Source organism: Eucyclogobius newberryi, unplaced genomic scaffold (genome assembly GCF_026437365.1).
Source record: "Eucyclogobius newberryi isolate DKJ021-1_F unplaced genomic scaffold, fEucNew1.0.hap1 SCAF_1, whole genome shotgun sequence".
NCBI lineage: Eukaryota > Metazoa > Chordata > Actinopteri > Gobiiformes > Gobiidae > Eucyclogobius > Eucyclogobius newberryi.
This window is the reverse complement of record NW_027315723.1, coordinates 14,838,072-14,852,336: the sequence shown is the minus strand read 5'-3', so window position 1 is coordinate 14,852,336 and position 14,265 is coordinate 14,838,072. Positions and strand designations below refer to the sequence as shown.

At 39.4% G+C, this 14,265-nt stretch overlaps 1 protein-coding gene across 1 annotated transcript; it reads right to left on the bottom strand.

Annotated features, from left to right (window-relative positions):
* Positions 1–854: 854 nt before the first annotated feature.
* urp2 (urotensin II-related peptide) lies at positions 855–2,682 on the bottom strand. Its single transcript, XM_072450979.1, has 5 exons — positions 2,421–2,682; positions 1,580–1,924; positions 1,342–1,376; positions 1,104–1,257; positions 855–1,017 (listed from the first exon to the last, which is right to left on the bottom strand). Exons 1-5 carry the CDS (start codon positions 2,515–2,517, stop codon positions 986–988), a joined length of 663 nt encoding a protein of 220 aa, XP_072307080.1. The 5' UTR covers positions 2,518–2,682; the 3' UTR covers positions 855–985.
* Between the last annotated feature and the right edge of the window lie 11,583 nt (positions 2,683–14,265).

Here is a 14,265-nt window from a genome sequence, read left to right as displayed (position 1 = left end):
CTGGGGTTGGATTTACATAACAACAAATCCTTCCGTACAATCCATCAAAATCTCCTCAAGTGTAAGAATTTAAAGTTTGGTGTGTAAGGGCAACTCTGTGGTAGAGGAACTGATTTAAGGCTAATTAGTTTAGTTTGCAGATGTATTTTTGCATTCCTTTTGCCTTACTGGAGACAGAAGCGGAACAAAATACTTGATTTAAACATTAAAGGTACAGTATGTAACTTTTCTGATGAGAGGTCTCCCACCTTCAGTTACATAGTAAATGTACATAGTGCACCTTTAAAGTCTGGACCTGCCTGCTACAGATCTGTATGTACAAAATACTTTTACTTTTTTACTTTCCTCTATTTACCGAAGTAGAATTCTTGTGTTTGAAATTAGTTTTGCTCTGGCCTTTGCACTAAACCACTGTTAGAGCTAATAGACCTAACTTTTACTACTGACAATCAAATCATTCGCTCACACAGAGGAAATGCCTGGAATTTAGCGAGTTCTGTAACAGTATCCCATAGTAACCAGAGGTCAGCGCGGAGGTCACGAGGAAGAGGCGTGGGAAATGGACGTAAACTTGGGTTTGAATAAATAAATATGGGGAAACTTTGCAGGATCAAACATTTCAAGCTTCTTTCCAGGATTTAGCAGATAATTTAAGAAATTCGGGATGTCTTGTTTTTTGTTTCAGAAAAGGGAAATTGTTGATAAATTAGAATCACACTATTTCTTTTCAAATTGTGAGACATAAATGGTTTTCTCTTTTTTTTTCAAATAAATATAAAAAAATAATAATGTATTTTTGTAAATACTATATAATATTTTTGTTTCCATAATGGAAACATAGTTTGTTTGTTTGTTTGATTTAAGACAATATGGTGGATTCAATTATTACCAAACAAAATTTAGATCCAAAATATATGGACTTTAGAATGAAATAAAAACATTTTAGGGCCAAAGACAAAAGGGTGAATTTTCAAGTCTTCAGTCTTTAGTTTTGGGAGCAGTATTTCCAGAAACACACTGAGGGAAAGAGAGAAACATTATGAAATGAGACAAAAGACTAAGCAAATGTGTGAAAACTGTACCCCAGATGCCCTCCCACATACCTCTTTTGTTGGGCTTCTTGTGCTGTGGAGGGAGAGACTTTTTTAAGTTCCGTCCTGGGACCACCGTGTTGGAATGAGTCACTGTGCTGTTGGAGACTGCAGGGGGCGCTGTGGTTGCCTTGGGTGCTGCAGCTGCTTTGTCTGACACAGCCACCTACAAACGTTAAAATAAAGAATTGAGTGAAATCATCAAGCATCACAAGATTTATTTGATCAGTGTTGTTATAAGAACACTCACCAATCTATGTTTCTTTCCTGGGTGTCTGCCACTAGCTGGAAAAAGAGAGAAAAAAATGACATGTTTTCTACACGTTTTATCTCAACGTGGTAAACCCGAGAAGAAGACCCACCCCCCAAAGACAATATTTTGCTTCAATCAAAATTAGCGATGGAGCTTTGTACTGCAGACATCAAATGCACATGCACAGCTGTCTAAATAAATGTACGTGTATAAATGAGTGATATCAGACCCTCACCTCGTGTCATAAACGTCAGTCTTGAGCTCAGGGTGCTGTTGATGCTTCTGTGCACCTCTTCCAGAGCTGAGATCATCTCCAGGATCTGCTCCCGTCTGCTCGGACCTGGTCTATGATCTAAAACAGGTCCTGAACCAGGTTTGTGGTGTGTGCCGGGTCTGCGATGGTCTGGGCCCGGTCTATGGTGATGGTGATCTGATCCTGGGCTACGGTCCAGTTTAAGTCCATTGGTGGAGGTCTCAGACGCGGCCCGGTCTTCAGTCCTGGTCTGGAACCAGAGTCTGAGGAATGCGTCGGACTTGAGGGCTCCGTCTGAGGCGTGAGGACTGGCTGGTCTCACGACACCTGCAGTCAACAGAATAACAGGCCTATCAACAGTGTTAAATGTTGAGGATTATATGACCTGATCAGTATTATTGAGAGTAGCATTGTTAAAATAAGAATTACATAACCAAGAAGGACAAGAATAAACTAAAAAAGAAGAAAAGAAAAGATGTCCACAAAGAGAACTCCTCATTTTAAAAGAAAAAGACTGAAAATAAGTTATTTAATGCCATACATTACAATTCATCAGATTCAGATTCGATTTTCTCATTTTGAATATGCATAAACTCTTGCATTTTCACATTATCTTGACTAGTGAAATGTCCAACCAACTGTTTCAATAAATGTTCTTAACGTATTAACTATAAGAGACATAGAAAGTATATTCAAGTGATTACTTAGTTCAGTTCTGGTTTAAACATAACATAAAATGCACTGATTGCAAAAATAGTAGCATTTAAAATATACTTTAAAATTAAAATAAAAATCTCAATGGGTAAAACCCAACAATCCTTACCTCTCTCGGTTGGTGCTGTCTTCACTAAATTGCCAAAAAACATTAACAAAATTACAACAGCTCTCACCAGTTTACCAAAATACACTCTGGTTAGCATTTTTGCTAGAAATGGATCACAAAATGATAGTGCAAAGTAAAAACAAAATCTTAATTCCTCAGTTATCTTTAACCAAAATTGGCATTCGTCTGCAATCCAAAAACCTTCTAATTCAAAAGGAAATGTTCACGTTTTGCATATTCGTTCAAGGATGCGCCTCTTGGAGAAGGCTTGTCAAGTGATTTCTAAGTTCAAACCCCATAGTACCTGCTTTATATTGCACTAAAATTACGTTTAGACCAATCGTGAATACCAAAACCTTTCAACCAATCGCGTTGTTGTAAGGTTGGGTGACATTTGGTGAGTTTGGCTAGCGTCTTTGTCTGTTTGCTGTCTTTTGGAGTCCTTTTTTGCCTGTACAAGCGGTGATAAGCTAGATGTTAATATGTTTGCATAGAGGGCCAATGGAGAAAGAATAGCCTTAGTGACGCATGTAAGCTAGGAGCCAGACAAAAGCTGAGCAAATAGAGCATTCAAATAGTGTATACGGCCACTATTGAACTTTTGGGGTCTTGAGGAAGGCCACAGACTCCAAAAATGCTCCAAGTTTCAAAGTACTGCTAACATTTCGGACGCCATTGTCACAAAGCTAATCCGAAAGCTAGACAGGAAGTAGACGACCAAGCTAAAGAAAAGCAAAAAAAATGGAGTGATGTGAAAAGGATGGAAAAGGATGAAGAGACTGGAGCAAGGATGAAATGCCTAAAGTACGAGGCTTGGAGGAGTTGCCAGGAGAGGAGAATTTAGTGATCGAAAATGTACTACTTCATTACATAAACTGGCCGACATAAGGGAACAAGCAGGGACAAAATGGCAGTATATTTAATGATACTATAGGCTCACGTACAGAAGTGCGAGTGAAAGCAAGGCCGATTTTAATGATGATCAAAACTGTGAGCCCCCAAAAAGGTCAAGTCAGACAGTTAATCAAATACTTTCTATAGTTTTAACTTCTAGCCATGTTTCCTCATCAAAAACGTACTTTTGTGATCAGAGGCGTAGCTACCCAACAGGGAAGAGAGGCAATTGCTTGATCACCAGGGGCCCCCTTAGGGCAGCCCTTAGGCTACGACAGGCTCATTAAAGTAATTCAATTGAATTTACAGCCAAGTCACTCCATTGTAGCTTAATACTTTTCCCACAATAGGTGGGATGACATCAGTGAGCCGGATTTCTCCCCAGTCATGGCCTCAACATCCGCAATAACTGGCATTATTGTTACAAAGCAGAAAAAACATACTAATGTTTATAATTGGCTTATAGTATTTTTTTGAGGTTCAAAGGTAAAGAGAATGCGTGGAGTTTGCCTGATGTTTCGCTTGGGGCCCTCAGACACCCTTGCAACAATCAAAGATACAGTAAGAGACGCTGTGGGCGAAGCGGGTTAAGTGTCTACCCCAAGGACACAATGACAATATTAATCTGAGGGAGCTGGAATCACACCATCAACCTGTGGGCCAGTGGATCCGACCACTTTACATGGGATGTTTTATGTCAGGAACAGGATTCAAACTGATCAGAAAACGAGCGTACAACTTGATCAGCCTCATTCGGTTCATTTCAACCTTCAACAGTAAAGGCCTTCGTCACGTTTGTCACGTTTGTTCACATTTTAGGCAGCGTTACAACGTGGTGTAGTGGTGTGGCCTCAGAGGAATATCAACTTTGCAGATAACACTATTTGAATAATGCGTGAACTCATTTTTGGCTTCTTTTAAAACTTAATTTAGCTAATTCCACCATTTTAAAGAGGGCAATTAAAAATGTTTTCCCAAATCGAATAACATGAATGAAGTATACCTGACAATAAATTAAGGTCATTGTATAACATGTTTATCCAGTCTTGTGAGTCAGAGTTCAGGGGGAGTTTTACTGTTTACTGTTTACTAATGACCGCTGCTCCAGACAAAAGAGTTTACAATGCAGCCCGTCACAGTGACCTTAAGGACCATTTACGGAACTATAAAAACGTCAAAATATTTCAGCCTTGATTACGTCACAATTTGTATTAGTTTTTTTTTCTTTTTTTTTCTCTAAATATAAATCATTTGTTATAAGTTTAGTCCTTGCGATCCATAGATCAGCAAACTCCAGTTCTGATATAAACATATCAGTATTCATTTAAAGTTGTGTGATTTTCTTTTCAAAGCATTTCCTTATTATCTATCCCCAGATATGAAATAATCATGTTTTAAATCAATTATTGATTTTATAGACTACAACTGAAATGTTTATTTTCACAATTTACTTCATACAAGGTTTTTGAGTGCGCGCGTGCGTTTACATTTTGTGTTACTGTTCTCCAGCAGATCCAGCCAGAAATCATAGCTTCGCATTTTGGGTTGCCAGATCCTATAATTAAAAAACTGTTGAACTAAACCTAAAATCTGAATAATCATTACCAAATCTAGAGCTGCACTATAGAGCTAAAAGTTGGAGAATTGTGTTTGTCTTCAAAATGTATTGACAGTTGTAATTATAGTAAATTTTCAAACTGTAAATCCCACTGTAAAACCTTTTTTTTTTAAACATATTTAACAATTTATTATGCTCAGGCAATTCTAAACAATTTTTTTTCTAAAAGTCCACTAGAGGGCACTATTCCACTGCTCTATGGGGTTCAACAGGCAACAGTGGCAACAACAGGAGTATCTGCGGTCCATAAAATGCCACAAAACAATTTATAAAGATCACATTACTATCGGCTGTACACCACAGACCAGCAACAGAGTTTTAGAACACATGGAGATGAATTTAAATAAAAAGGCTACGATATATAGAATTAGCAGATATATAGAAAAATATATAAATAAGCTTTTTGTTTATAAGGCCTATACTTTATTTTCCCACAAATAGATGCAGACAATTTAACCTGTTCTGTGCATGCAAAACAAATAATAATAATCATTAATGATAATACAACAATCAAATCTATTCTGTTCATTTTAGTTTGTTCTTGTAATTGTGGTGGGTAATAAATAGTTTGATTTTATATTTTTGAAAGAAAATTATGAAGCAAAGTTAAGAATATTGATCTGAGGTGACAAAGATGATGAGTGAAGGGGAAATCATATTTATAGGAAAGAAAGAGACACCTTAATTAATCATGGAAAACATTTGCCAAACTTTAAATGAGTAAGATGAAACTATCCCTCCAACATTTTACATTGTTTTATGTATTTATCTTTGGCCCCTTTTGTAAATTACCTTTTTGCATAATGTATTTTACATATTAGCAATAAACAAAGCACATATTTGCACAAGTAAATATTACAATACAACCCACAATGTTTTAACCAAAAATATTTATTCATGAATTACAATCTAATTTGTTGCTATTTTGTATATAATTTCCTTTTGCTGTAAAATTATAATACAATGGATTCAATCTAGACCTAAATTGAAGTTATACACTAAAATCTCATATGAAAAATAGGAATAAAACATTTCTTCTTTAAAATTTACACTCTTCAATTTATCATTGGAAGAGTTTAGGGGGAAAAAACGATTCGCATTGTATATAAGTAAATAAAGATATGATGTGTCTTTCAGATGAACAATTCAAACTGTTTACCCTGTGGTTGATGGGAAAACACTCATCCCTCTTTGCCACTGTCCCTTTTCCTCTCTTTTCCTTCTGCTCCATCCCCAGGTCATGCCCTTCTCCCCTCCCCGGTGTGGATGGGTAAGCGATGCCGGTTTAGATCTGCGCCGTGGCTAAGTGGCCTCACCTTTCACCGAAAACAAATCAGGCTCTCCCACACCCGGCTCCTCTGACCTTCAGCGCGGCTCCCTTGGGTGCTCTCTGCTAACATGCCGTCACTCAGGGCTTTTTATGGGCCCAAAACACCAACTCGACCCGGTCCTATACAAGTGTTAAGCTTACACTATATCAGAATCTAGTGTCATTAAAGGACCTATGAGGACACGTTGAACTATTAACCAGTTTATTATCAGAGTTGAACTGTACCATTACGTCAAAATTATAAGTAGAAGTTCTCCAAGTGTGGACAAAGAGTAAACAAGTACTTCTCAAGTGAGAATACCTGATATATAATTTTAACTTGATGTAATTGGCAGGACAAAACATTATTACTGTAATTATTAATGCAAGTCAAATATTGTCAAAGAATGGACAATTTTTTTTAGAAAAAAGCGATGCAAGAAACAAAGAAATGAATTTACTCAACCCTGTTTTAATTAATTGTGCTGTATTTTTGCCTTATTTCAACTGATTCACTCCAGCCAGTGTTTCATGGCTATAATTATGTATGAACCTCCAAAGTATAATTCACATTTAAGGTTCTAAAACAGTAACAATTACCCTAACTCTTGTTTGACAGAGTAAACTCCCAGTAACACACACTTTTTGCTGTCATATTTCAATTATAGGCCATACACTCAATGTTGATATTTTGCATACCTCCAAACAGCAATTGTGATACTTTTTTCACTAACGCCCACCTCTAATTGGAGCCTCTAAATTAAAATCTACACTCTAGAATGTGAAATGTTGATACAAAAAAATAAAGTAGCCTATATAACTGTTTTCTAAATGGCTTTTAATGTGAAATAATCGGCTTTGCTTTGGGTCAACCTAAAACAATTATATGGGAAAAGAGGCAACTAAATAGTTTCCAAATATATTCCACACCAACAGAGTCTTACAAATCTCAAATCAGATCCTCCTTTTATCACATCACTGACGTCTTACCTGCAGAGGTCAATAAACTATTCACCACAGGTCTCATTTGTCTGTTTAAATCTTTCCTGCTTGAACAATAGGCTTCATCTTTGTGACCAGACAAATTTGAACACAAAAATTTAGTGCAGCATCATGAAGGACACTTGTGGGCAGCTAACACCACTCGACTTCCAGAAATACACAGAGTTTATTATCCCCAAACCCACGGACGCAGCTCCTTCTCCGGGCTCGTCTCTCCTCACCCTGCCCAATGTGGTTCACCATAGGCCACTGTGGTTCAGACGGGCATGGGACGATAACCGCTAACGCTAGCAGCCCTCCAGATCTGTGACGGGACAGGACAAGAGGGGGAGAGGGGGAGTGAGTGTGTGCCAAACCCACAATATTTCAACTGCACTCAAATCACAGATATGGATGACAGAATTGGACGTCCCGCGATCCCTGGCATCATTCAAAAAGGTCTTATCAAAGCGCGGCGGTCCCGACATCAATCAGAATAAAAGGCAGGAGAAATGTATCGGGTTGGAGCGAGCAGAGGCTGAGGCAAACCACAAGACTCACAGAGAGGGAACAGACAGCAGGGGAAGATATGGACATGTACACTTGCTGTTTCTGATGATTTACAGGATTGCTGGTATTTTAGAAATGTTTTATGGTGAATTTGTTTGTCTTATAAAGAAATAAACAACATTTCTTGTAGGCCTATTAGTATTTACATTTGTTGAACATATGGGGACAAAGGCCAAGAGTCGTCGTCTTATAACTAGAAGGTTATTTATACAGCACTTTTCCACATTCAAGGCACTCAAAGCTGTCCTGCTTAGTTTCAGGCGACTGCTGTTACCATTTTGGGTCTATACGTCATTATCACTGCAGAAGAGTCAGAAGTAGTTGAAGTAATTGCAAAAAATAGAAGTGGTGGTATTTCAAACCATAAACATGTTTTTTAATTATAAAGAATCAAACTTTCTTATTATGACCTGCTCTTACTTTATATTTCCCTTACTCCTCAGTGTAATCAGTGCTGAGCTGATTCAAATTGATAATATCAGATAGTACTGTGGCTGTGTCAGCATTCCCCTTGTTTAACTAACTATCTCTTTGGACCAAACTAAAAAAAGATAGAAGGAGGAAGAAGAAGAGAGATGGATGTGAAAAGGAGCGAGGGAACAGCCCATTGATCTGGACATGGCCCGCAGACAGAAGACGGATAGTGTTGAGGTGGTCGCTATTGGATTTATGAGTTAATGGGCCTGCCAGCTAAAGACATATGGAGAAATAAAGGACAGGACAGAGGAGAGGGGAGGAGAGGAGAGGGGAGGAGAGGAGAGGAGAGGGGAGGAGAGGAGAGGGGAGGAGAGGAGAGGAGAGGGGAGGAGAGGAGAGGGGAGGAGAGGAGAGGAGAGGGGAGGAGAGGAGAAGGAAAGAGAGGAGAGGAGAGGAGAGGGGAGGAGAGGAGAGGAGAGGGGAGGAGAGGAGAGGGGAGGAGAGGAGAGGAGAAGGAAAGAGAGGAGAGGAGAGGAGAGGGGAGGAGAGGGGAGGAGAGGAGAGAAGAGGGGAGGAGAGGAGAGGAGAGGAGAAGGAAAGAGAGGAGAGGAGAGGGGAGGAGAGGAGAGGGGAGGAGAGGAGAGGGGAGGAGAGTGGAGGAGAGGAGAGGGGAGGAGAGGAGAGGAGAGGGGAGGAGAGGGGAGGAGAGGAGAGGGGAGGAGAGGAGAGGGGAGGGGAGGAGAGGAGAGGGGAGGAGAGGAGAGGGGAGGGGAGGAGAGGAGAGGGGAGGAGAGGAGAGGGGAGGGGAGGAGAGGAGAGGGGAGGAGAGGAGAGGAGAGGGGAGGAGAGGGGAGGAGAGGAGAGGAGAGGGGAGGAGAGGGGAGGAGAGGAGAGGGGAGGAGAGGAGAAGGAAGGAAGGAGAGGAGAGGAGAGGGGAGGAGAGGGGAGGAGATGAGAGGAGAAGGAAGGAAGGAGAGGAGAGGAGAGGGGAGGAGAGGGGAGGAGATGAGAGGAGAAGGAAGGAAGGAGAGGGGAGGAGAGGAGAGGGGAGGAGAGGGGAGGAGATGAGAGGAGAAGGAAGGAAGGAGAGGAGAGGAGAGGGGAGGAGAGGGGAGGAGATGAGAGGAGAAGGAAGGAAGGAGAGGGGAGGAGAGGGGAGGAGAAGGGAGGAGAGGGGAGGAGAGGAGAGGTGAGGAGATGAGAAGAGAAGGAAGGAAGGAGAGGGGAGGAGAGGGGAGGAGAGGAGAGGAGAGGGAGAAGTCAGAGAGGGTGGGGAGCAGAGCGAGCGAGCGAGAGAGAGAGACAGGGGGGTATAAGACGGGGAGTAGAGATTCAAGAATTTAAGTTTTTGCCTTGCCTGAAATGTCACACAGTATGGCATTAAACATTATCTCATCTCGATGGAGACAAGCGTGACACCACAAGGCCGAGTTACAGGTCAGATCTCTGAAGAGGCGAAAATGCAGGTTTTTGTAGGAATTTTGCAGAAATTGATAGCAATAAAAACACCTGACATTAAATAAATGCAAGATAGACGTATAAGTTATTGTGAAACATTCCGAACAATGCAAAACTGCTTCAGCAATGTGATGCAGCATAAAACATCCATCAATCCATGTTCCTGCTCTCACCTGAGGCCTGGTCGCGGAGGCAGCTGTCTGAGCAGGGACTTACCTGTCCACACTTCAGCTCTTTCAGGAGGTTCTCGAGGTGTTCCCACATCATACCACTTTTATACTTTTATGACACTTTTTTCTTGTCCTAGAAAAGATACCCAGGCCACATCGCTCCTATATGTTAAGGTGGCAGTTTAGGGGGGTAAAACAATAATGATAATAACATTAGAATATAAACCATTTCTTCACTGGTGGTGCAGTGGTTTAAGGCGTTGCTCATGTGTAGTTTCATCGTTGGTTTTAGTCCAGCCCTTGACAATTACCCCCTCTCTCTCCTGTCCCTCGTTCACGCTGGGACTGTCCTGTCAGATAAAGCCCCTGGGCCAAACGCATACTAAAAACATAAACTATAATGAATTAAGGAGTTGGAGTCAAAGTAAACACTAGTAAAGTTTCATATGGCAGTGTGTATGCTTTGCCAGCAGGTATTGAACCATCAACCTTCACGTTAGAACATCTCCAGAACTACGAAATAAACTATTCCTGGTATGTTGAAATTACAATGATATTAATATTAGGTTAAGTATCAAAACTATACTTAACAACCTGAACTTTATCTTACTGATCTAGCAGTGGGGAAAAACCTTACTTATTTACATACTACTCAACTGAACATGCTTTAGTCACTCAAATCACTCATATCTTAAGCCTTTTAACCTTATTGCACGCTACACTGTCTCTACATTTACTATAGATCTTTGTAAATAGATTTGTTAGTAATATATGAAGGACCTGCTCCCTCTCTTCTCTGTACATCACCATGGTCCATATGCTTTACTTTAACATAATTATTAGTCATATTTATTATCATTACGGCCACTCCAGCTCCTAATACTCGCATGGACATAAGTAATATAAATGATAGAGTCTTCATATGGGCCAAATCACTCACTCGACCTTGGTTCAAACGTGCTTTAAGAAATTATTCCTCTAATTATACTTTCATGATAGTTAATACACAATATTCAATATATGTTATTTCCATATAGCAAACTAGAATATGAAATATTATATTTTGTTATTTATTATTTGCAAATGTGTTAAATTTGTGGATAACCCTTGGACTATCTTAGGGTATGGATGACCCACAGGCGTCTCTGTAGAACGCCTCCCCCCTCCACAACAGGAAAAAGGGGTTTTAACCCACTCACTCTTTGAGGGTGGCACAAGGGTTTAAATCACACTTAAAAAATGTATACTAAACTCAGTTTTTACGCCAAGGCAAAGGCTCAATACTCAATAACAACTGTATTTTTTAGACAATAAAGTATAGTTTCTTTAATATTAATGGCTAAATCAAGAGCATTCTAAATCTATTCAGGAAAGCTTAGTTTTGTGAGTTTTTGTCAGTATTGACTGAAATTAATAGAATGTAGTTTTAGTATTTAGTGTCTGGGTAATAATCTTGACAACCCAAATGGTTTATGTTTCATGTTTGTTACATTTGATTGTGAGAAGAGGAAATGTATAATAGGGATAGGGTATAACAGGCGTGGATTAATATTTACAGGAGTTATCAGAGCTCCAAAGGTAGTGATGGAGCAACTCAGCATTTACTTATCTATGGGAGATAACAGAATAGCACGTTAGGTGTCAAAAGTTACTTTGAGAAATGGGTTATTTTTTGCTGCCAAATGGTTTTCAAAAAGGAAAAATAATAAAATGTGATTATTTATATAAGAAAATCTGTTTTCCATTTCCCCCCAGTTTTTGTGTTTGTTATTTTGTACACTTTAAGCTTTATGCCTCTGCATTTGACCCATTCTTCTGTGTCTCTGGGTTAAACCTGTCAGGAGCAGTGGACCAGATCTGAGACAGGATCCTGCTTGGACGCCATTGCCCCCAAAATCCCTGTTTCTCTGCCTCTCTGTACACAGGGATAACATGCAGTCTAAGGCTCAATTTAATTGAAGAAAATACAAATTCTACTTTTAATACTTACTGCAATGCTTTCACAAACTTGTCCTATATTTCTTTAAATACAACAACCGTATGTGCCTTGAGCTTGACCCGCACTGACCCCTGGACTCCTCATTCATCTAAATCACAAACTCCACGCTCCATCCCTCACTCGACCTGCTCTGTTTTTGTCATCCGCGGAGTAAAATTAAAAATGTAGATCCAATCGAGACCAGCCCATAATGTGATCAGTGTGACAGGAGATCAATGCCGTCTGTCAAACTTCAGGCAGGAGGGGGGCATGGCAAAAGCAATTCTATTGGAGGTGTAGGCAAGGATTTCATATATTATGAAACCAGTTTGAGCAAATGCTCACAAACAATGTGTACTGTTGTTGCCATAACTGCACATGAGCAGAGGTGAAGTAGCAACAGCAGTGCCAAGTTTCAACAAACAGACTTAAAAACTATCTTTGTTTATTGCTCAGGCTCTGTTCATGTTACTTATGATTAGACATTAGTTAGAAATACAGGTAGTCATTTAGCAACATAGAGCTCTAATTTGTGAAATGAATTGATCGGTGAAGTGAGACTCCATTGAGCAGAATTACAGCTATGGGGGTTTAGCTCAGTAGGATAGGCGTGGTCCTTTGTATGGGAATCTAGGATTCCATACTCACCCTTGCATTTTATTCACTTTTGTGTGCAATTGTTATCTACTACATGTGGATGAACACCCCAAGTTTGCTTGCCCACTACTGCTGGTCACCCCGCCCTCTGTCGCAATTCAAATCAAACTCAAAACATACCATACAATCACTTTATTTCCATGACGCATGTGAAATATCTGATATAAACATCAGACAGATTGTGTACTGTATAAATGGTTTATGACAATTTCTATTTATTTTTATTTCTTACTTAAGAGAGAAAACAAATATGATTATAAATACTGTCATCTGTATCAAATATTTGAACTCATGTAGACCTAAAATGTTTATCTTATTTATTTCAAATAAAACTAATATGATAATAGTATATCAAAAAAATATATTTTGTACTTTTGAACACCACTCCAAAAAAGAGTTGACAGATGATGTCACCTTTTTCCATTTCATGTCAAATTTATGTTTATATTTGAAACAATCTTAAAATCTAAATGTTTTGCTTTAATACAATGGAAGAAGGTGAAATCTACAGGTATCTCCATTACATGTTGAACTTGTGTGTGTTTGCCCTTTAGTCTGTGGACCCTGCACCATGTTTAGTGCTGGTTTCATGATTAACTTGTCAGCTTTTTTCTTATCCAGATCACCGTTTATGCCAATAGGACCATAAATGAAATATCGAGCGTTGGATTCATGCATACTCATCATATTCTGTATAATTTAGAAATGCTAAGAACTGCTGTCAATACATCCTATGGGCATGATTTCCCATCAGCCCTTTCACCTCGCTGTCTGTCATAGAGAGAACATGTGGATTTGGTCTGTGTTTGAATTAAATAAAGAGGCAGGATATGAAGTGGCAATGTTTAAGCCTGTTAGGTGATTTGATGGATCTAAAGTTTAGACCAGTGGTTTTCAAACTGTGGTGCGCAGACTCCATCAGTGGTATGCATATTCCTCTGCAGTTCAAATATTTGCTGAAGATAAAGTCAATGTGATCCACAGTTTGGCCTGGTTTAAAACTAAAGCAACTCTGTAGTCCTTTTAGACCTCTCTTTTAGCCATAATTTAGACATCAAATAGTCCCGTTTCAGACCTGGTTTGAATCTGGTTGTACTCTGAGGGTCAAATATTTCCTTAGGTGGTAGCTGGTGTGAAAAGTTTGAGAACCACTGGTTTCATCATGTTTCATAAATGTTCCATAATGATCCTGGTTCCTCTAGCTGAAAGGTGCACAATGTAACTTAAAAATATCCTGAAAAACATGCATTATTATTGAGAACAGTGTTGCCACAAATCTGACCTGCAAATTGAATAGATACGTTTAGTGTCGTACTGCATGACATTTCGTATGCTGGCAGACCTTCGCCAGAAAAGTTGCACAGTGCACCTTTAAACTTTGCTGGCAGTCAAGTAAAAATATTGAAATCAGTAATGAGTATTTTGTTTTGTAGTGTAGTAGTGTCAAATAATAATAGCCTAATTCAAGCTGGTTAAACCTGAGATCAAGATAAATTGAATTCAAGTTAAGTCAGAGCTATTAAATTGGACAAATCCGGCCCAGCAAGCAGTCCAGCCCATGATAAAAATGCGCCGTCTCTGGCCTAACGTGAACACTGTGGAGTTGGCGTAAATTAGCACCAAGCAATTTGGTCGAGCCCATCATGGTAATATGGGCCACTGGTTCAGATTTTGTGGTCTAGTCTTGTTCAAAATGTCTTTTATGTCGTAAAAATATTGACCTAAAGTAGGTTTAGTCTTTGTTTAAACCTGGTCTAGTCCTGGATCTGCTGCTATGATCTGCTCTAGTTCAT